General features: G+C 51.7%; 1 protein-coding gene across 1 annotated transcript in view; it reads right to left on the bottom strand.

The window, feature by feature from the left end:
* Cngb1 (cyclic nucleotide gated channel subunit beta 1) overlaps nt 1-16,656 on the bottom strand; it is a 51,435-nt gene extending 34,779 nt beyond the window's left edge. Inside the window, exons 1-13 of the mRNA XM_048354746.1 lie at nt 16,456-16,656; nt 13,638-13,695; nt 13,324-13,363; nt 12,650-12,758; nt 12,522-12,564; nt 11,849-11,876; nt 10,734-10,809; nt 10,457-10,496; nt 9,906-10,053; nt 8,709-8,784; nt 8,292-8,328; nt 2,690-2,825; nt 1,735-1,815 (exon numbers count right to left, since the gene is read on the bottom strand). Coding sequence (XP_048210703.1) covers nt 1,735-1,815; nt 2,690-2,825; nt 8,292-8,328; nt 8,709-8,784; nt 9,906-10,053; nt 10,457-10,496; nt 10,734-10,809; nt 11,849-11,876; nt 12,522-12,564; nt 12,650-12,758; nt 13,324-13,363; nt 13,638-13,695; nt 16,456-16,656 — 1,073 coding nt within the window. The remainder of the gene's footprint in view (nt 1-1,734; nt 1,816-2,689; nt 2,826-8,291; nt 8,329-8,708; nt 8,785-9,905; nt 10,054-10,456; nt 10,497-10,733; nt 10,810-11,848; nt 11,877-12,521; nt 12,565-12,649; nt 12,759-13,323; nt 13,364-13,637; nt 13,696-16,455) is intronic.
* Between the last annotated feature and the right edge of the window lie 5,916 nt (nt 16,657-22,572).

The following is a 22,572-nucleotide window of genomic DNA, read 5'->3' as shown; positions in this document are numbered from 1 at the left end:
GGCTCTGGCTCCACAGCACCTTGTTTCTTCTGGGCCTGGGGCTCCAGAGTTCTCTGAGTTTAGAACTCTAGGTGAACCATTGCCTGAACAGGTGTGCCTGCAGAGCTGTGGGGAATGGTGCGCATGTGCTCCGGGACCCAAGCACAGGGCAAGGGTGGGGTGTAGATGCATGCTAGTGTGTACATGAGTAGCTGTGTGCATGCACGCATGTGAGTGTGTTGCTGCGTGCATGCAGCAACATGTGTACACGCAGGGTGAGTTGCATGTCTGTATCTGTGAGCTGGTGCATGTGGGGATCTTGCATTTGTGTGCACTGCACCTGAGAACATGTGTGTAGTCAGTACAGGTGTGTGTGTGTGACAGCACAGTCAGCCACTGGCCTTTAAGGGGCATTTCAGGGGCAGGTGCAGGGGTTTCCAGCCCATGTTCCAGGCACATGGCAGCTGTGAAGTATCCACCTGGCTGGGGGACAGGGTGGAAGGTACCCAAAGGGCAGACGCCTGGAATCCTAACTAATCAGGAGACAGATCTGAGGATCACAGTTCAAAGCCAGCCCAGGCAGAAAAGTCTGTGAGACTCTTATCTCCAATTAAACACCACAAAGCCAGAAATGGTGCTGTGGCTCAAAGGGGTAGAGCACTAGCTCTGAGCAAAAAGAGCTCAGGGACAGGGTCCAGGCCCTGAGTTCAAGCCCCACAACTGACCAAATAATAATAATAAGAAGAAGAAGAACAAGAACAAGAAGGCGGCTGGCACTGTACCATTTCAGTCACATCTTCTACTTTAGCTTTTTTCTGGTTGTTTGCTGGTTGTTTGTTAATTTCACCAGGCTGAGGATGTAGCTCAGCAGTAGACACTTATCTAGCATGTATAAATTTTATCTCCAGTACTGAGGGGAAAGAAGAGGAAGAAAAGGAGAAGATAAAAAGAAATAATTTGCCAGGTGGGAGGTGCTGATGGGTGAAACAGCCTTGGAGAGGTTGTGAGCTCCCCATCACAGGAAGTAAGCAAGTGGAGGATGCATGACCTCCTGCCAATGTTGGAAAAATGAGCTGTGGACTGAGCAAGGACTAGAGCAGCTCTGAAATTCTGGTTTAACCATTAACCAGCTCTGAAATTCTGGTTTATTTCCTTACTGGGGCTTAAGGGGGGGGGGCGGGGATGTCTTATGACATTATTGGGGAGAGGCTAAAGGGAAGGGTCTTGTGACATCATTGGTGAGGGACTAATGGGAGGGATCTCGTGACATCATTGGGGTGGTGGTGGAAGGAAACAGCTGTGGCTTTGTTAATGAAAGGAGCTCGCTGAATCCATTGCCTGTGTGCAGCTATACATTCAATCAACATTTATTCACTACCTACTGTGTACCAGGCCCTGTTCTAGGGGATATAGTAGTGAAAACAACAGGCAAAAATCCAGCTCTTATGGAGGGTGCAAGTGTGCATGTACGTGTGTGTGTGTATGAAAGAGAGAGAGAGAGAGAGAGAGAGAGAGAGAGAGAGAGTTGGGGGTACTGTGTGACGAGCTCAGTGGGAGAACCTCTCTCCTGGCTCTAGGCCCATGCTTGGCACACAGAGCACAGAACCAAGGACAGAGTTCAGTATAAACAACAATAATATAAGCATCAGTGCCACTTGGGAGCCTGAGACCCCTGGCTGTAACCCCCCTTCCTCCCAACCCCTGTCTCCATCCCACACTCTTTAGCCAGGTGGACAAGTGACTCACACAGGCTGCACCAACTCCTCTTCTTCCTCCTCTTCCTCCTCCTCTCCTTCCTCTTCCTCTTCCTTCTCCTCCTGAATCCAGGGCAGCTCCCTGAGTCAGGGTCAGAGGCAGGAAGTGAGACCGCCCACAAGTGCCAGAGCCCACGGCTTGTGGCATTCTCTATGGCATGTCCCGTGATGCCCGAGATCTGACCTGGACTCCCCACCAAAGCTGGACCTGGGGAGCCCCACCTGAGCAGCCCGAGGCTCTCACTAGCCACAAGCCTTCTGCACTGTTAGGTGGTGATCTAGGTCAGTCCTGAGCCTCTCTGGGCCTCAGTGTCCCCATCTTAGTAATGTAGCTCATGAGACTGAGAGCCCAAGATCTCCCCGCTTGAGTGGCTGTCACTAAGAATCAACTGTTAGAGTAGCGAGTCTGACGTTCCTCTGACAGGTGATTTGGCTGTGTCTATTATGGCTCCCATGTCTGATGGCCCAGCAGTCACCCTCTGAAGATCTACTCAGCAGATGGCCTCACACATAGGCAAAGACAAATCCAGACAAGAATATGCCTTGTGGTAGAATTGTTCATCACAACAACACCTTGGAATCAACCCAAATGTCCATTGATAAGGGAAGTTTAAACAGGTGGTGTTGGTGGTGGTGATGATGATGATGATGATGATATACATAGATATAGATATAGGTATCTATATTATGGAATACTGTACAGCAGCGAAAGCAAGGAGGTACAGGTAGGTCCATGTAACTTGCCATCTGTTGTGGAGAAATGGAAGAGGGAGAGGCACGCCTGCATGTACTCAGACTGTCTTAGAACCTAGTAGCCGATGTCCCCCATGCTGGGGACAGGAGGCAGGCTTGGTCCTGCCCCATGCCCTTTCATACCCTTAGGATTCCACACAACAGGCCTGTCACTTTCCAAACAGGATCCCCTCTCCCATGCTGGGACCGCTGTGGCTCCTCACCTGGGCATCTCCACCAGAACTTCAGTCTCCTCTTCCAAAGCTGGAACAGGGCTGCCCTGCTGGCTGTCCTCCCAGTGTGAATCAACCTCTTCCAGGACTAGGTCGTGCTCCACTTGCTCCCTGGGGAGGATGCTGACTGCGGAGGACACAGGTGGAGGTGTTGGTAAGGTGGGAAGGGTGGGCTTGAGCCCCTGAGTTTCAGAGGACACCCTCACATACCAAGAGAACCTTAGCCACCCCCACAGTGTTTAAAGACTGCTTCTAACCCAGCATCACACGTGAGGCTGGGGGCCCTGCCACCTTCAGGAGGCCTGGGTGGTCCCGCGGGGTGCAGGGGGAGACCGCCCACAGTCTGTTCTCTAGATGCATCCCTTGCTGACAGTACACCCCCAGCTCAGCTCTCTGGAAGTCCTCCTTCCCCTCCCCCCCAGGCCCTGGCACCCCACCCTCCTGGGAAACTGACTCTCCTGGGTGGGAAGAGGATCAATGGGGTTTGCATGTTGCCAGGTCCCTAACAGTATGTGGGTACAGAGGAGCCATCAGAAACTCCCCTGGGGTGAAAACAGAAACATCCCGGGTATCTTCCAGGAGTTCCCCCAAAGCTCCAGGGGCTGGGTGGCCCTTGGACCAACAAATAATAATAGTAACTTTCATGGACTTTTTATTTCTTGGCAGGCCTGGGGATTGAACTCAGGGCCTTGTGCTTTGATAAGCAAGAGCGCTCAACCACTTGAGCCATGCCTCCAGCCCATAGAGGTAATTTAAATGGAGGCAGCCTTACCTGAGACACCCAGTAACATAGTTGTGTCCACAGGCAGCATGACTACCGTAATTACCATAATAGTAGCACAGCACATTCCTGAGGGGTTCTGGTGTGCTAAGTGATCTACATGGATCAACTTGGTCCATCCTCACACCAACGATTAGCCCCTCTTTAAGATTTTGTTCCCGCGTAACAAATGGGCAAACTGAGGTATAGGTGCTTACTTTTTTGTGTGTTGGTACTAGGGCTTGAACTCTTGCTTGACATTTTTAACTCAAGGCTGACACCACCATTTCAGTCACACTTCCATTTCAGCTTTTTGCTGGTTAATTGGAGATAAGAGTCTCAAGGTTTTGTTTTCCTAGACTAGCTTTGAACCTCAGTCCTCAGATGGAGTTTCCTGAGTAGCTGGGATTACAGGTGTGAGCCACTGGTGTGCCTGGCTATCCCCTTCTTTCATGGGGTGCTTCCCATGGAGAATGCCCTGGGAAGTTGCCCCATCCTCTCCTGAACTCTTTCCCTGCAGTTGCTGTCAGTTCGTGAGCTGGGCACGCTGTGTGTCCTTTCTATATATCTCTGCATCTTCAGGGTGCTTTGCCTGGAGTCATTAGCAGGAGTCATTGGGGGATCAGAGAGCCCAAGAATGTTAGCAGACCAAAGAGTGAGACTGATACTCTCTCTCTATTGACAAAAGAGAGAGCTCAGAGAGACGAGTGACTTCTCCCAGGCCATGCAGGAAGTTAGCAGAAGAGCCAGATCTCCTGGGCACCATCCCAGGTGATGACAGGGCCCAGGTGAGCACCACCCTCCCCTACTCCCAGCACAGGAGCCTCTGCACAGGGCACTGCCCTTACAATGGGTGCTGTCCTTGCTTTCCACTTGCATTGACTCTCTAGGTGGTATTTGAGGATCAATGCCTCACAATCTCTGCTTGTGAGCTGTGCCTCAGACTGTCCCCATTACAGCCAAGATGCCTGAGCTCTGAGAAGAGGAGGGCCTGTCACCAGCCAGACAGAGAAGGGTGGAGGCTCTGCACATGGCCCCCAGGGACAAAGTGGGCCTGGGGGAAGAGCTGCCGCCCAAGGCTGATGGCTCCAAGCCATCCTCAGTGGAAGGCCTGGGCACCTGCACACTTGCTCTACCTTTTCCTAGTGCAGGTAAGTGACATCTCCCAACTGGTCCTGAAGCACTGGACCCTCCCTCGCTGGGCCTTGCTAACAGTGGCCCCACCCTCAGAATCACCTGGGAAAGGAGATTCGCAGGCAGCCCACCCACTCATGAGGGGAGCAGGGCAGTCTTTATTGTGGCCCTGGTTCAATTGCTTTCCCTGCCTCCAATGCTTGTTCAGCCCCCAAGCCATCTTCTGTGGAGTCACTCCTGGCTCAGCCACCTTTGGTGGTGCCCCTTTGCCTATTGCCTTCCTCTCCTGAAGTCAAACCCCTAACATTTGAGATTATCTTCAACATCAAGGAAGCAGTCTCCAGATGAGTTGAGACGTCCATCACTCTCCACTACCCCCTCCCTCCCCTCCCTCCAGACATTGCCTCACTTTACTTCCTCTAACAGGGCTGGCTGCCCCAGTTTAGACACCAAGGGGTCTCACCCTCGAGCAGTGGCTGTCAAAGAGGCCAGGTGGCAGCTGCTCCTTGGCCTGTCCTGAGGAATGTGGCCTGTGACCGCCAGGTTCTCGAAGGTTCTAAGTTCCCCAGGCTTCTTTGCCTAAAACTACCTGGCTTGTCCATGTCCACAACTAAATCTGATTTTACCAATCTCTCCTTGGCCTAAATAAAGACATCTGAGAGCAGCAGGGAGCCCAGGAACACTGTCTGCTATCTTCTTGCCGCCCTGATACTGAGGTCATAGCCTCTCCATTCTGTCCACCCTTTTTTAAATTAACGCTGTTTCCACATTATCCTAAGCAAGAATATCATGCCACCACAGCATCAAGGTGCTATCATGCTTTTAATGTAAATTTCAATGTTTGCTGCTGTCACCGGTGGTCCTCAACACTTTGAAGGAGAACTACTTAGGTCCCATGGGGGCGTTGAGCATGGTGCCTCATGAGGGCTGAGAACTTCTGGTCACAGAGGTGGTCAACATGGAAGGCTTCCAATGAGGAAGTCCTCCTGTTGTCTAGCCTAAGTCTCCAGGTTGCTCCTAGCCAGCCTTGTCCTTGCTGTGTGGTCTGGGTGCTGCTCCCTGGCCTGGCATCCTGAAAGGAGCTTCTGGGGCTACTGTGGGTGATACTGGCTTTCATTATCCTGCCTGGGAAATGGAGAGGCCAGGAGCTCATTGTTCCACTGGGGTGGGGGTCAGTATCCACTTCCTCCCCCTCCCCCCAGAAGGTCTTCTCCTCAAGGCATCTTTCTGTCCTTCATCCATCCATCCATCCATCCGTTTGTCCATCCGAGCTCCCCAGATCCCCTTCTCCCTTGTTTCAGAGGCCTTCCGCTGCCGTCACCCCTGAAACAAAGAAGACAGAGGGTGGGCAGCTGTGGGGAGGGAGAGATGAATGTTTGGAATGTGGGAAGGAGGATGGATGGAATGTTGGTGGGAAGGAAAGATGAATGGATGGGACTTTGGAAGGATGGATGGTGGAGAGAACAGTGGAGGGATGGGATGTTGGAGGGATTTATGGAACACTGGGTGGAGGGGAAGTATAGAGGGGTGAATGGATGGAATGTTGGAGGATACTGAGCACTGGATAGATAGATGGGTATAATGTTAGATGGATGAGTGGAATACTGGAGGGATGGAGCAATGGAATATTGGATGGATGGATGGAATCATGTTGAAGGATGCTGAATACTGGATAGATAGATAGATGGATAAAATGTTGCATGGTATCGAAAATAGGAGGAAGGTATAGAACATAGAAGGGAGGGATGGAATACCAGAGGGAGAGTTGGGACATTGTGGATGATGGATGATGGATGGGTGGGTGGATGGATGGATGGACAGAATATGGTGGAGGGATAGATTAAACATTTGATGAATGAATAGATAGATGGATAGATGAGTACACAGGCCAGGAAGCTGCACAGGGAAGGAGAGGGATATTTATCCCCAAACTCAGTCACCCATGGAGTGAGTTAATAGTGTTTTCCACAAATATATGCCCAAGTCCTAACATTGACACCTGGGAATTTGGCCTTATTTGGAAATAGGGTCTTGGCATATGTATTAAATTTAGGATCTAGGGCTGGGAATATGGCCTAGTGGCAAGAGTGCTTGCCTCCTACATATGAAGCTCTCCATTCGATTCCCCAGCACCACATATATGGAAAATGGCCAGAAGGGGCGCTGTGGCTCAGGTGGCAGAGTGCTAGCCTTGAGCGGGAAGAAGCCAGGGAGGGTGCTCAGGCCCTGAGTCCAAGGCCCAGGACTGGCCAAAAAAATAAAAATAAAAATAAATAAATTGAGGATCTAGAGATGAGATCAGCCTTGATTTGGAGGCTGATGTCCTTAGCAAAGGGAGGAAGGGAAGATGTGCCAGACAAAGACATGGAGAAGGCCATGTAGAGGTAGAATAGAGGTAGGAGGACAGACACCCAGGGTGGCCAGGAGAATGGTGGGGATGGTGTCAACCCACAGGATTTGGAGAGAACCAGGCCTTGCCAGGGCATAGGCTTCCAAACTATGAGGGAATGCAGCTCTATCATCTCAAGATACCTGGTATGTGCTCCTTTCTCCTCGCAGCCCCAGGACTGAGCCCTGATGTCAATGAGATAAGAATCCTGGGTCCACTGAACACAGCAGAGAGGAAACAAGGCACAGGGATCCTGTCCTGCATTCTCTGCAGCCTCTGAAGGCTTCCCTTAACTTTGCTGTCCAAGCCACTGCTGCCAGCATTCCAGAGTTGTTACCCCTCACCCCCATGAGATTTGCTCTGTGACCCTGGGCAGGGCTTTAGATCTCTGAGCTCTGCTCTGACAGCAATGGACAACCCTACTCTGCACCCTCCAGGATAGCAGTGGGCCCCATGAGAGACAAGTGTGTCCCTCCCTGAGGCGGAAGGCTCTCCTTCTCATGTTGTTGTCATGACAGTGGTGAACCCTAGCACCTCTCTCCTGGCTTGTCTGTCAGACCAAGGCCTTCAGTCAGCTGCTAGCCTGTGTGCTCCACGGGCTTCCAGTGCTCCTGAAGACCCCGTGGGGCTGAGGTTGGACACAGCTATACAGACCCAGTGGGAAAGAGACCTGGGAAGACTCTCACCCAGAGTGAGGTTGTGTATCCAGGAAGGAAGAGGGGCTGCCACACTCACAGGCCACAGGCCTGTTTGCCATATGAGAACCCATTTCAGGCCTGCATGCAGTAGGCTGCTTATCACTAATGGTTGAATGAATAAATGATTGTCTACAACATTCCAGGGGTAGGGGGACACAGAGTAAAGGAAGAGCAGGCTCTGCCCATCACCTACTTTGCCTGGCCTCAGGCCTCTGTCCTCCAGTCCTGGCTCAGGGCTGGGGTAGGAGATAGCACATGCCTCCCTAACCCAGCTCAAGAATGTTGGAGTCTACAGATCTGATCCCCACGGACACCCATTCCTTGTCTTTCCCCACCACCAGCGCTCAGCTCAGCCAAACCCACTGGTCCTGCTGCCAAGGGCTGGAGTCAGCTATCTGGGCATGTTGCAACAGGAAGAGGGCATCCGCTTGACCTTAGGACACCTCTGGACAGAAGCTGGAAGCCAGGCCCAAGCAGTAGCTCTGGCTGCCGAGGTGACAGGAAAGGAGATGGGCCTGCAGAGCAGGGGGGATGCTCAGCTCCAGGGATGCCAATCGTGTCCCAAACAGCCCTCCGGAGATGCACACAAGGGCCCACTAACATCTCACTTACTGGTCTGCACATCACATGTCTCTAAGGAGCCGGGCTGCTGCAGAAGGAAAAAAAAAAAAAAAGGAAAGGCCATGACTGCCAGCTTCCCCAATTCATCCCCTCGGCTCACATGGGAGTCAAAGTGGGAGTGTTATAAGACAGACACAGGTCACCTGCTCAGGGGGCTGGTCCCTGCTATTGAGGGACCTAGAGGCTCAGGACTTGGCCAGGCCTTCCTTCCTCTCTGCTGGGCCTACACTGCAAAGGTGGACTGGGGAGCACTCGTCTGCCCTGTGGCCCGGGACCCCAGCAGGTGCATATGGAATCAATGTGTGAAGACAAGCAAGAGGCAAGGCTGATTCCCCAGATACTAGGCTCACTACTGCCTCTACCTGAGCTCCCAAGACCCCTCCTCCAGCCCCCAGGCACAGCACTGACCTGCTCCCCAGCCTTCCCGTGGAGCACCGGCTGCGGAAGGGCCATCTCCAGCCTGCGCAGGAGCCATGCTATCAGCCTGTGGTGAGAGGGCAGGGGCTGATTCCCAGTGGAAAGGCTGGAGGGTAAACTGAGCCAGACTCACTCACTTCTGTGGCAGGCCCCACCGCTCAACCCCTGACCACCAATCCCTCCCAGGCAAGCTTTGGCTTCTGCTCAGGTCCCATCTGGCTGCTGTGTCTCGTTCCCCACCCTGCCTCTCGCCTCCAGAACTGCATTTCAGGCCTCCAGTGCATGCTCAGTGCACCTGGAAAACCCCTCCTGGTTTTGCGTGCATGCGTGTGTGCGTGCATGCATATGTGCATGAATGTGTATGTGCTGGTACTTGGTCTTGCCCTCAGGATCTAGTGCCTTGAGTGGCTTTTTCACTCAACATTGGCACTCTACCACTTGAGCCACGGCTCCACTTCTGGCGTTTTGCTGGTTCATTGGACATAAAAGTCTCCTGCACTTTTCTGCCTGGGTTGGCTTCACACATTGGTCCTCAGATCTCAACCTTCTGAGTAGCTCAGATGACAAGCCTCAGCCACCAGCACCCAGCTCATCGTACTTTTAAATGTATGTAGAATCTGCCCAGCAACTCTGATCCAGCCTGTGTATTCACAGATTTACTTATGACAAGCCAGAGGATATGCATACAAAGGCACTGACAGCAGCCATAGTGCGCAAGAACTCAGTGCATAAACAAAAGCCCGTGTTTCCAATGGACTGGAGCAATGTATGGCTGTCTGCAGCTAGTAAGACTATGGAGAAGAGGTAAGCAAATTAAATTACCCTAAGGTACATTTGTAAGTAAAAACAAAACAAATGACAAGAATGCATATAACTTTCTCTTGCTACGTGTAGAGCTTGATTTGGTTCTGCTTGGCTTAGGATAAGGTTCTCTGTGCAGCCCTGGCTGGCCTCAAACTCACAATCCTCCAGCCTCAGCTTCCTGAGGGCCGGGATCACAGGTGTGCCTGCTCTAGGTGTGTTCAAGGAAAAGTGCAGTCAGCAGCTTGGCAGGTGGAGGAAACACGGGAGGCGGAAGAAGCTGCTGATGTGGTTGCCGGTGGAGGCTTCATTTTGTAACTTCAGAAAGTGGTCCCACCCCCAGGGAATCACACCCCCAGGGAGGTGTGACACGGGCGGGGGACTTACTTGGCAGGGTCTCCGGGTGGTGGCAGGGAGGAGGCCTGAAAGCCAAGCTGGGGCTCTGGACCCGGCTCCTCCTGGGGCTCCAGGGGACCTGGGTTGGGCAGGGAGGGGCTCTCGGTGCGCTCCATCTCCGGCGCTGGTTCTGGGGGCTCTAGGCAGCAGGGAGACAAGTAGTCAAAGACCCTGTGACAAAGCATCAGGGCACAAGAAGCCAGATGGGAAGTACTAACATGGTTGTCAGGGAGCCCCTTGGGCCCCCAAAACAACCTTAGTACCAAACTCACCAGGGATGGGACAAAACCCGACAAGTCTATCCCCGGCCTCCAGCTTTCCAGCTCAAACTAGGGAGGAGTTTCCACTGCCCCCCCAAAAGAAGCCATTCCCACCGAGCCTTAGGCAGCCCAAACTGCGGGCTAGGGAGGTGGTCCCAGTGCCACCCGCCCCCCCCCATAACTACACTCCTGCCAACACTTAGTGTGGGGTAAGGGCCTCCCCTAGTTCCCAGTCTTCCCCCAACCCAGGCTGTGGCCACCCCAGGCAGCCCCTCCCAGTACCTGGGGCCAAGACAGCATCCTCAGGCTCAGCTTTCCAGGCCTGGATGACAAGCAGAGGGGACAGGCAAGGGGTCCCAGCACGTCCTGAGCACACCCCCAGTTGCACCCCAGCCTGAGGCCAGTGCAGGGGGAGCCTCTATACTGCCCACGAGTCCCCCCCAGCCACAGGGCAGGCATTCTTCCCCACCCAATATACTACCTCACCCCTCAGCCCCACCCCCACCCCCGGGCTCTAACCCTCCGACAAGGTCAGATGTCACCACTTCTGCTCACTTACCTCTGTGGGTTTGGGGGGCTGAGGCAGCACTTTCTCCAGATTCTGCTCCAGCCACCTGATCAGCCATGGACTGGGCCTGTGGAGGGGCCAGTGGTCAGCTGAGGGGGTGCCCTATAAGAGGGTCCTCCACATCACCCGGACTGCCTGCTGGGGGTCTAGGCTTCGCCGCCTGGCTTTGGGGGCCCACAGTGTCCTGAAAACCTCTCCATTGATTGGCAACATCGACAAATGAAGGGCTTTACACACAGCCCCGCATTTTTGGCTTATGTGATTGCTGTTCTGTCTTGACACAGGGTCTCACTATGTAGCCCAGACTAGGCTCCAACTCAGGATCCTCCTGCCTCAACCTCCCCAAGAGCTGGGATTAGAGGTGGGTACCATGCTTGAGTTCTGGCTTTTCTTTGGGGTGCTGTTTGTTTTGCTGATATTGGGGATTGAACTTGGAATTTCATTTGCACTCATCTTGTTGGTGACCAGCGCTCTACCACTTGAGCCATGTCTCCAGTCTGGCATTTGCTGGTTACTTGGAGACAGAGTGTCACAGACTTTTCTGCCCAGGCTGGCTTCAAACCTTGATCCTCTGGCTATCAGCCCTCCTGAGGCGCTAGGATCATAGGTGTGAGCCACCAGCACCCAGCTTCTGGCTTTTCTTAAAATGCTGGAGGCTCTAACCACACTGGGCCTGCCTGGTACCAGGCAGAGGCAGCTGGATCTGAGCAGGGCTTCTTGGTAGAGTGGGGCATAAGATTTTCATACATTACTGTCTCCACTCAGCCTGCCACCCTCACCTAGGGGACAGCCACATCAGCCAATCCCAAGAGGTCAGACACTGTCTGTGATCCGCATCCCCTTCCAAGCTCCACATGAGCCCACCTGCAAGATGCCCACCAGTGAGGAGCGGACCAGTGCTCCTGTCCCTTCTCAGAAAGTGCCACAGGGATAGCACATGCGCATTGTCCCATTGGATGGAAGAGAAAAGCTAGGTCCAGAAGAAGGCAGAGGCTGCTCAAGGCCTCTCATGGAGGTGGCGGCACTAGACCCTGGCCTTGAACCCAGGCTCTCAGCTCTGGACCACACACCCCACACAACGGTGACATCCAGTGACATGGACTTACCCAGCATCCTGGTCCCCAAGGGCCCCAGCTGCAGATGAGAAACAGAAGGACAGGGTTATTCCGTGGATATGGAGCTGCAGTTAGGCATGAGTCAGAAGTCCTATTGTGTGACCCCACAGTAGGGGGACTGCGCACCCTCACTGAGAGCTGCCCAACTCAAAAAGGTTCAAAGAAGGGTTTTGAGGGTTTTTACCACAGAGAAGTGAGTGTCTGAGGAGATGGGTAGGTTTAGCCCAATTATACAATGTCTACTTGTATTGAAACACTGCATGGCACTCCAGTAACATGTACAGCTTTTGTGTTTATGTATCAATTAAAACAAACTCAATGAAAAAAAAAGAATTGACAAAAACAATGAGGAAGGAAGGGAAGGAGTAGGGAAGGACGGGAGAAGGAGAAGAAAAAGAGGGAGGGAGGGAGGGAGGGAGGGAGGGAGGGAGGGAGGGAGGGAGGGAGGGAGGGAGGGAGGGAGGGAGGAAAGGAGGGAAAGAATAGGCTCAGAGAGGTAGTCAGCTGCAGAAGATAGAGCCCAGTGAACCTGGAGCAGGCACGCTCTTTCCCATCAGGCCGTCAGTGGGAAGTTCTGGCCATGCAGATACCCTAGGGCAGAGCCCATCCCAGCAGCCCCTCAGCTCCCTACTGAAAAGCCATCCTGCCTCTTGGTCTTCCTTACCTGTGTCTCCAGCCTCACAGGTCCCCGGGATGTGTTCTCCAGCCTGGTGGACACAGACAGCAGACATGGCAGGGAGCTGGGGACAACCTCCCAGCCTGCCTCCCAATCTACCTGCAGCCCCACAGTACCTGAGCTGTGTCCTCTGCTCCAGCAACAGCTGCCCTGCTACTATAGACGGGCTGTGGCACGATCTTCTCCATGCCCTTCCAGAGCCAGGTCAGCACCCAGCCGCTGGGACTGCCAAGGGACAAAGCACCAGGCCACCCTCAACCCTGCCCCAAATGAGCAAAGGACTTGGCTTGGATCAAGCCATTGTCACCCCTCTGTAAGACTTCAGAGGCATCACCTCCCACTTGAGTCTTATGTAAATGGGGGATACCAGTCTCTGATGAGACCTAGTGTGCCCTCTGCTCTTTGGGGTCCAGCATAGTACAGCCCAATGAACCACCATGTTCTGTCCTTCACTCCCATCTTTGGTGCTCAAGGGTTGCGGCGTCCCCGGCTGGTCAGCTCCCCTGGAGGTCCCAGACCCCCTGCCCAACACCAGCCCCAGCATCAGATGTGCAAGGTTGGACAAGCACCCCAAGCTGCCAGGAAGGCCTCATATGAGGCTGGGTTTCTGGCTTCCAGGGGAAAGCTTTGCAGTTCTGACAGCCTGAGATGTCTTGCCCCAGAGTAGGGAAACTGGTCAGCCATAACCCCACCCTCCTTTTCCTCTGGCCTATGGGATCCCACCCTCCCCTGGAAGCTCCCTGGTTGGATGGGAAGTGGGAACACAGGCCCTAGGAATTGGAGGGGGTACCTGTTCTCGCTGGGAATCACAGTGACCTGTGTCTGGAGAGCTGTGGACAGAAGAGGAACAGCCTCCTGAGTCTCTGGGGGAAAAAAGAAAGTTCCCCAGACTTCAGATCTAGGCCTCCAGAAAGGTTCTCCACCCTTCTGTGGAGAACACGTGAGAGGCAGGGAAGGACACAACCCCAAGGAGTAGGGAGCCCAACAGTGTCCAGTTCTAACCTCCCTGAGCCTCGGTTTCCCCACCCAGGAACCAGGCTGCTGTGAGGCTCTGAGGAGAGGACTCAGCCCCCTTCCCTCCTGGGTCTGCACCCCAACACTCACCCTGAAGGCTTGGATCGGCCTCAGCCACTCCCTCCACATCAGCTGTCTCTTCGTGAGGCTGGTGGGTTCAAACAGGACCAGGTGAGCCCAGGTGAGACCTGCCTGACGCTTCCACAAGGGACCCCCAGTCCCCAAGCCAAACAACTCTTCTCACTATCATCTCTGCCAGTCCTGGGGCCTTACCTTCCACGTAGGTCGCAGCCTTCCTCTCACCCAGAGTGGGGCTCCACCCCAAGCCCCCCCCAAGCGCCTTCATTTCAATTGCCAAAGAGAGGGAGAAACAGTAACAGAGGCTTGGGACAAGGGAAGGGCAAGGGGAAGGGCAAGGAGCTGCAGACACAGCCTTGCCCTCCTTCTAGCCCAAACTTTCCTTCCTCCCTAGCAGCTGCCCAGTCTTTGCCATCTGCCTCTGCAGCCACATGGCCTGCTACCATGCATACCTGTGTGCATGCAGATTTACATGCAAGTCACACATCCATATAAAGATCTATGCAAATCTATATAGACACACAAATAGAAGCAGGCACACATATACATGCATACGATAGTGGCACACAAACATAAACACGTGTATGAATGAACATGCTAAGTGCATCAGCACACATCCATGTGAACACATGCCTAGAGACAAAGCATGTGCTCATATACATTTGTACACATACAAATGCATGTACACACACTGGCAATACACCTGTATGTGTATGCACACACACATGCATATACTTGCTAGTGTGTACAGATCACGTAAACACATTTGTGTATTTACAGACACAGAAAGATGTGTACATACATACACATATATGCTTAGTCACAGAAACATGCATAATGACATGTGCGTGTTCACTCAGGCACATAAACTACATACATACACTTCTATATCTAAAAACATACCCGAGCACACATAGGCACACAAAATCTGTTTACATATTGATGCACACAGACACATGAAAATATGTACACAAACCTGTGCACACACCCACATCTGAAAGTATTTGCATATGCAGAAACATACATATGTACACAGAAGCATGTCACACATGCACATGGAACGTAGAAACACTAATACAGACACATAATTAAGACACGTATGTATGAGGGCTGGGGATATAGCCTAGTGGCAAGAGTGCCTGCCTCATATACACGAGGCCCTAGGTTCGATTCCCCAGCACCACATATACAGAAAACGGCCAGAAGCGGCGCTGTGGCTCAAGTGGCAGAGTGCTAGCCTTGAGCGGGAAGAAGCCAGGGACAGTGCTCAGGCTCTGAGTCCAAGGCCCATGACTGGCCAAAAAAAAAAAAGACACGTATGTATGAAAGCACGAATATATTGGCATGATGCCTACTTTGCAAATACAGATGCATGCACAGAGATATAATGACATAGACATGCCACCTGCACCCGTATGCTCATATGTGTAGGAACACACATAAACCCTGTGCCTCTTTCCTAAACATGCTCTCCACTTCCTCAGTAATGGCCTTTCCTCCACTAGGCATGCCTGGCTGGTTAAAACCCTGCCCAGTCCTGTGTCTAGGATACACTCTCCACAGCTTCCCAGCTCCAAACTCAAGATTTCAAACGTAAGATTTCTCTCAGCCAGGCACAGGTAGTTCACACCTGCAATCCTAGCTACTCAGGAGGCTGAGATCTGAGGATCACAGTTCAAAGCTAGCCTGGGCAGTAAAGTCCGTGACACGCTTCTTTTTTTTGGCCAGTCCTGGGGCTTGAACTCAGGGCCTGAGCACTGTCCCTGGCTTCTTTTTGCTCAAGGCTAGCACTTTGCCACTTGAGCCACAGCGCCACTTCTGGCCGTTTTCTGTATATGTGGTGCTGGGGAATCGAACCCAGGGCCTCATGTATACAAGGCAAGCACTCTTGCCACTAGGCCATATCCCCAGCCCCGTGACACTCTTATCTCCAATTATCCACCAGAAAACAAGAAGTAGTGCTGTGGCTCAAGTGGTAGAGCACTAGCCTCACGCTGAAGAGCTCAGGGACAGCGCCCAGGCCCAGAGTTCAAACCCCAGGACCAATGACATAAAAAAAAAAAAAGATTTCACTGTCCTCCAAACTCCCATGGTTCTCAGCCAGACACATTAAATGAAATCTGTTTAACAGAGCCTCCTAAATTACTTGTCATCAGGCTCCCAAATGAATGAGATGCAGAACTAGCAAGTTTTAGGAAAATGTTCCTCAATAGGTGTCTGTACTAGTGCAGACTACTTAGTGGAAGTAGGGAGTGAATACACACTCTGGTACAAGCCATGATGGTTAAATAGGTTGTACCAGAGTGTGTATTCACTCCCTGCTTCAACACTGAGTTGGAACTAAACAGTGTACTTGCTTAGTTACATAGTGTCTTTCCATTCTACAGTAATGCTCTAATCTCATCACGGAAGATAACAAACAGATCATGGACTGGCCACTTTGTGTGACTGTTCCACTTTAGAGGTTGGTAAAATATGGCTCCTGAGCCATAGTCAGCCTTTTGTTTGTTTTTGTAAATAAAGTTTTATTGGCACACAGAAATGCTCATTTGTTGAGACATTATATAAAGTATCTTTCCTATTATATGTCATGGCCCACAAAGCCTAAAGTATTTCCTGTCAGATCTTTTTACAGAAACAACCCTGGTGTGGCCTGTCCTGTCTCTGAGGCCTAGTGGCCTCATTAGTACAAGCACTAGACCCTTTCCTTCCGGCCCCAACTGTGTGTGCTGTAGAAGATTCCTGGGAACAGGTGGCCCAGGCTGGGAAGTCCCTGAGCAGCAAGGCCAAGCTGCCTCCCCTCACCATCCTCTTAGCCTCCCCCTCTTACCAGGGCCTCATCCTCTGGTGCTGCCTCCTTAGGAGCTCCTTCAGGCTCAGGTTGTGGCTGCGGCTCTGGGTGTACCTCTAGCTCCGGCTGCGGCTCTTGCTGCGGCTCTAGCTGCGGTTCTGTTACTTCCTCCTCCTCCAACTTGGCTTTCTGGGGAGTTCCTGGGGGCTGCGGCAGCACCTTCTGGACCCAGCCCAACATCATCTTGACACACCTATAAGGGCCAGGGAGCTCACGGTTGTGCCAATCATGGGGGTCACTTTCCTGAGTTATATATTTTCTTTTTGTCTTATCATCTTTGAAAATATGTGTCTCATTGAGATACTCAAGGCCAGAAACCTATGCGTAGAAAGAAGTTGGAGGCACTTAACAATTAGAAGACATGAACCTATCAAAAAGAAGTAACTGTACTTAAACTAAGGAGATATGTGTGCTCTGGAGTTCTTGTGAGACAAATCCAGGCCTCAGTTTGCTTGTCTGTAAAATGGGGACATTGCTTGGTACCTATTACACAGGCAGATTGTGAGCAGAAAATGAATTGATAAGTTTGTTATATCCAGGCCAGAGACAGGCACCTGCTGAGGGGTTCACAAAAATGGGCTGTGGCCAACTTCTACAAAAACTTAAATGAAGACACTTATTGTGGAATTTTGTGGGCTGCAGAATTTCGCAATCAATTTTTTAAAGTACATTATGAGGACCACAACATTAACCTATGCTCCTAATTTTTTTTTAATTTATAAGATATTTACAAGCCAATTAAACCTCTTTTTACATAGTTTTCAGTGACATTTCAATCTTGTCTTGGATATCTTCCATGTCTGGTCCATTGACCTTCAGTAAACTGAGTCCCTGCAGGATGACCCAGCCCAGCTGGTACCACTCAAGCTCTCAGCCCAGGACAGGCCCCTCCAAGGCTCCGCTGTAGACAGCACACACCAGACCATTCACTGCTCACCCATGCTCTTTGGTAGGAACCCCAGCTCCAGGTTGAAAGGGCCGGCTGATAACCTGGGTCCCTTCCATCCACCCATAGTGCCCGCTCCCCAGAGCTCCAGGCCACGCTGCCCAACCTACATGCATCCCTGACCTCTGGCCCTATTCTAATCTCAGCAGTGCAGCCTTTCTCCCAAGAGGTTATGGTAGAGGTGAAGTCCAACAGGAAGTCAGATCAGCCTCCAAACAATATGAACTTGGGCCAGATATGACCCCTCTGGTCCACTTTCCTGGTGGGTGTGCATGTGCGAAGCAGGGGTAAGGCACAGAGATTTCCTAGGTCCCACATCCGAGAGATGAGATACCATAAACCCCAGCCCACCACAGCAGCCCCTTGAGCTTGAAGTGAACTGATTACTCCCTTTCCCACCTTGGCCACTCTGCCTGATCTCACCAAGACTGCCCCCCACCCCTACCCTCTCACCCCCTACCCCCCTGCAGCCAGGGAAGTACTCTCATCTTGGAGTGCAGGCATGTCAGCAAGTGACCAAGCCCTATTTACACTCCAGTCTGCCCAACACATCTGTGAGGTGTAGGGGGGTACGGGGTCCTGATATTTGCCCAATGGCAACAATCTTGTCTTGCATTTCTGAACCTTCTGGAAATGACTAAGAGAGCCACCTCCAAGAGCAGTTTTTTCTTTCTCTTCTTTCCTTATACACAGCCATTTCTTCCTCGGTGGGAATTCAGGGAGCGCCAACCCCCCAAATCTTGGCTCTTCTGATGGTGTTGAGCAGACTTTTAGGAAGCTTGGAGGAGCTGGAGAGAAGAGTCCTTAGTCCCCATCCCCACCCGCTGGGAGTTCCTGGAACCTGCATTTCACAAGCTACTGATTATGATGCATGCTATAGTCCCTAAAAGCCCTCCCACCTGCACTATTTCATGGTGCTAAATGCCTAGCAAGATGCTAAGCATGGGGTCTCCCTAGGGGCTCCCCTCAACCTCCAGCTGAGTTACCTGATCTGATGCCAGCTGCCTGCAGGGAGTTGTCTTCTCACTGCTTCTCAACGCTGGCCTCTCCCAACACAGGAGGGATTAATTGGCAATAGCTGGACAGGTCGTGTGCAAAGGATTAGCAGGTATGGAAGGGGGGTACGGGGGAGAGAGGAGGGGGAAGGCAATTGACATCTAGGGAGCAAGCAGCAACTCTCCCCCATGGTGCCCAGCAGGAAGAAGCTAGGTCTTAGATTTGGGGCCACTGGCTTACCAGGGAACCTGCCCAGGTCCCAGGATGTGGCTTCCTTCTCACATACCAGGGTCAAGCCATAGAGAAGCTCCTGGAAAAGCAACAGCTTGGAGCCCTGTATGTTCTAGAAGGTACTACAGACATCAAGGCCTCCGCAGCTCAGTGAGCAATGTAAAAGGTGCACCCCAACTCTCCAGTCCCAATGCTGGGGCTCAGTGGCTCTCTGCCGATAACAATCTTCAATAGTTTGACCTCTGCCAAAATGGCCACTGGCCTAGGTAGACCATTTAGCTCCATCTGTATTACCCAGTGTTGAGGGGAGTAAGACTGACTCCACCTCAGATTAAAGAGAGCAGAAGATGACTCCATCTTCACTAAGATCTCCCCCGCCTCTGAGCTTCAGGGTTGGGAGATGTGTGCCCTGTCTGCTCAGAATCCAGGGAAGGTCCTCCTCATTGTGATAAGATGGAGTAAACTGCTTGAACGTTCAAGGTTAATAATAGTAAACCTGTGCCCTCCAGGAAGGAACAGCCTTATAGCCCCTCCTCCTCCATGAGTAGGCGTATCCACCTGCAATATGTGTGGACCCGCCAAATTCACGCACCAATTCTAACTAAAATGATAGGTTGGTTCAAACAGTTACTATGAGGCAAACTGTAACTCATTGGCTGTGGCCTGGCACGACTATGAAGTTTCTCTGTAAGTGTTGTAACCTCACTGGCCACCTGTGTGTGGCCAGGCTTGACCATATAGTATTTGCCTTTATAAACCCCAACTTGAGGATTGCTTGCACTGTGTCCCTGGCCAGTCAGTTCACTTTTTGCTTCCTCAATAAATGCATCTTTTTACTTGAGACTGAGTGGTGGACTCTTGGAGGGATGTGGAATCCCCTCCCTCGAACCCTGTAACACCCAGGGCTCTCCACAGAAGAGAACCAATATAAAAACAGGGAGGCGGGTAGTACAGCCTCGGTGTCAGGTCTCGAGACCCGTAGCTCCCCAAGGGTGCTTGGTGCAAGTCCCCAAATCTAAGGACCAAAGAACCCAGGGAGGCACAGAAGAAGGGGGAGGAAGAACCAGAGAGAGGATTCCTTCCTTTTGTTTACCTTCCAGTTTCATCCGGTTCCATCTGGTCCCAGATGATTGGATGGTGCCCTCATTAGGGGCAGGCCTTCCACACTTCATTCATTGCCAATCTTCTCTAGAAACATCCCTCACAGACTCACCCAGAACACACTTCAGTTCTCTGAACATCCCTCAATCCAGTCAAGTTAACACCCCAAATTACCCATCTTAGAACTCAAGGCCTGGTCTGTGACTGACTGCACCCAGAAACTGTCTCTCCTCAGAGAGGAGACAGAGACTTACAGGAGCAGAGGCCTAGGGAACAAGGACTCAGAGGGGTGGCAAGCCCAGGATGAGGGATGGGGCCAAGGGGTATTTACAAAGATGTAGGGGCTGGATGTGACCATCTGACATTTTGGAGCTCTTCCTGTGTGCATGGAGGCAGGCCAGTCTTGGTATTTTGAACAGGCAGATTTAGGAGTTGCCCTGAGGGCAAGTGCAGAGGTCAGAAAGGGAGAAGTCAAAAAGGAAATAAACGATTGCACGGTACTGAAAGAATCAGGAAAGAAAGCAACGGGGAGTGGGTAGGCAGGTTTAGGAAAAGCTCAAATTCAGAGATGGAAATGCAACAAGACTCAGCTGTGAAGAGCCAGGGAATGGTGCTCCAAGCCACAGAGGGCAGTGCCACAACACAGTCCTTACGCTGGAATTAGCCTTGGGGACCAAGAAGGGAAATGGGGGGACCAAGGGGGGGAGATCTTGGTGGATTTAGGGAAGGGAGAGATGAGACTGAGAGGTGGGTGAGGTCAGATCCCAGAGGGTCTGTATACCACAGTGACATTTCTGGGTAAATGGTGATGCCCAGGCTGGCCTTGAACCATGATCCTCCCCATCTCTACCTCCCAAGTAGCTGGGATTAGAAGCAGGAGCAACCTTGCCCAGGTGTTCCTTGTTTGTTTGTGTGTTTGTTTCTGTTGTTATTATAAAAGTGACATACAGCGGGGTTAGTTACATAAGTCAGGTAACGAGTACGTTTCTTTTTGGACAATATCACACCTTCCCTTGCTCTGTCCCAGTTTTTTCCTTCCATCTCCACCCACAAGTTGTATAGTTCATTTTCAACATCGTGTCTAGTGAGTACCACTGCTGCATTTGCTCACCCTTTTCCCCCCTCTTTATTTTTGTGCCCCCATTACCCACCCAAACACAAAGAAAAGGAAAGAAAAGAAAAACAGCAAAAAAGAAAAAAAACCTCTTGCTTGCATTTCCTGGAGTTCATTTTGATAAATATTATTTTATATGATCAGATGCACATAGGCATTGTTCCTTTGTGTTTTTGGTTTCTGAGAAAGGATCTTGCTACATGGTCCAGGTTGGTCTTGAACTCAAGTGTTGGTATTACAGGAGTACACCACCACCACACCTAGCTTCATGTTTTACTTTTCTTTTCTTTTTTCAGGTTCAAGACCAGGACTCAAACTCAGTACCTGCCACTTTTGCTCATTGGCTAGTGCTCTCCCAACGGAGCCACACCTCTGACTCTCATGCTTTACTTAAAAATTTTTTTTTGTTGATAGTGGGGCTTGAACTCAGGGCCTGGGTGCTGTCCCTGAGCTTTTCCAGTTCAAGGCTAGTGCTCTACCACTTTGAGCCCCAGCATCATTTCCAGTTTTCTGGTGGTTAATTTGAGATGTCTCATGGACTTTCCTCCCTTGGCTGGCTTCAAACCGTGATCCTCATTTCTCAGCCTCCTGAGTAACTAGGATTACAGGTGTGAACCACCAGCACCCAGCCTCCATGTTTTCCTTTTTAAGAAAAGGCTACTGTTATGCAAAGTTAGTACCCCAGGTCCTATGTAGTAGAGGGATTTACAAATTACTAGTAATGTTTATGTGCTTTCTGTACTTTCTCTATTATACAACAAAGAGCTAAAAACTAAGCTGAGGCTCTGATAGTGGAGCCTGTGGGGAGGCTTTCTGCTAGGAGCAGGACTTGGGGTGCTATTCAGGTTTTCCATGAAGGACAGGGAGAGGAGCAACTAGAAACCAAGTCCTACCAGGTCTCTGGTAGTGGCTCAGAGCTTGGGGGGACATATGCAAAGCATATGCCAATATATGCAAATGATCCCAGCTCTCCCATGTTTTCTTCATCTTGGGAAGGAGGAGATCTGTCTCCAATCCCAGGGCCAAGGCACCACAGCCTGGCTTTCCAGGGAGGGAGGGAGGGAGGAAGGAAGGAAGGAAGGAAGGAAGGAAGGAAGGAAGGAAGGAAGGAAGGAAGGAAGGAAGGAAGGAAGGAAGGAAGGGAGGGAGGGAGGGAGGGAGGGAGGGAGGGAGGGAGGGAGGGAGAAAGGAAGGAAAGAAGGAAGGAAGGAAGAAAGGAAGGAAGGAAGGAAGGAAGGAAGGAAGGGAGGGAGGGAGGGAGGGAGGGAGGGAGGGAGGGAGGGAGGGAGGGAGGGAGGAAGGAAGGAAGGAAGGAAGGAAGGAAGGTAGCAAGCTTGGGGTACTGCAGGTGGCTGGGAGGGATGAGTATCAGCTGCTAATCCTTGGCCTGCTGAGGCCACCACTCTCCCTTATCCCTGAGCTGACCCTGGGTACTGGCCATGGCTAATCTCCAGCCCTAGAGCCCCCAGGGCCAGTGCAGCATGCTCCTCCCTGAGGTTTGTGGGAGGGGACAGCCCTAATGCAGGACCTGGGATCCTTGTGGCCTAAACAGAGATGGCAACTAATCCAGCATCACCCAGCCTGAGGTCAGCTCAGCAGCTGCCCCCTGGCCCACCCAAGCCTAGTCTTTCAGAAGGCTGAAGGGGAGTCTCCCAGTGTTCTGGTGCCCTAGTGATGTTGCTAGGCGCAGTGCCCTCACAATCCGGCT

The sequence above is a fragment of the Perognathus longimembris genome, chromosome 10 (assembly GCF_023159225.1).
Source record: "Perognathus longimembris pacificus isolate PPM17 chromosome 10, ASM2315922v1, whole genome shotgun sequence".
In the NCBI taxonomy this organism is placed as follows: Eukaryota; Metazoa; Chordata; class Mammalia; order Rodentia; family Heteromyidae; genus Perognathus; species Perognathus longimembris.
This window is presented reverse-complemented; position numbering and strand designations above follow the sequence as displayed.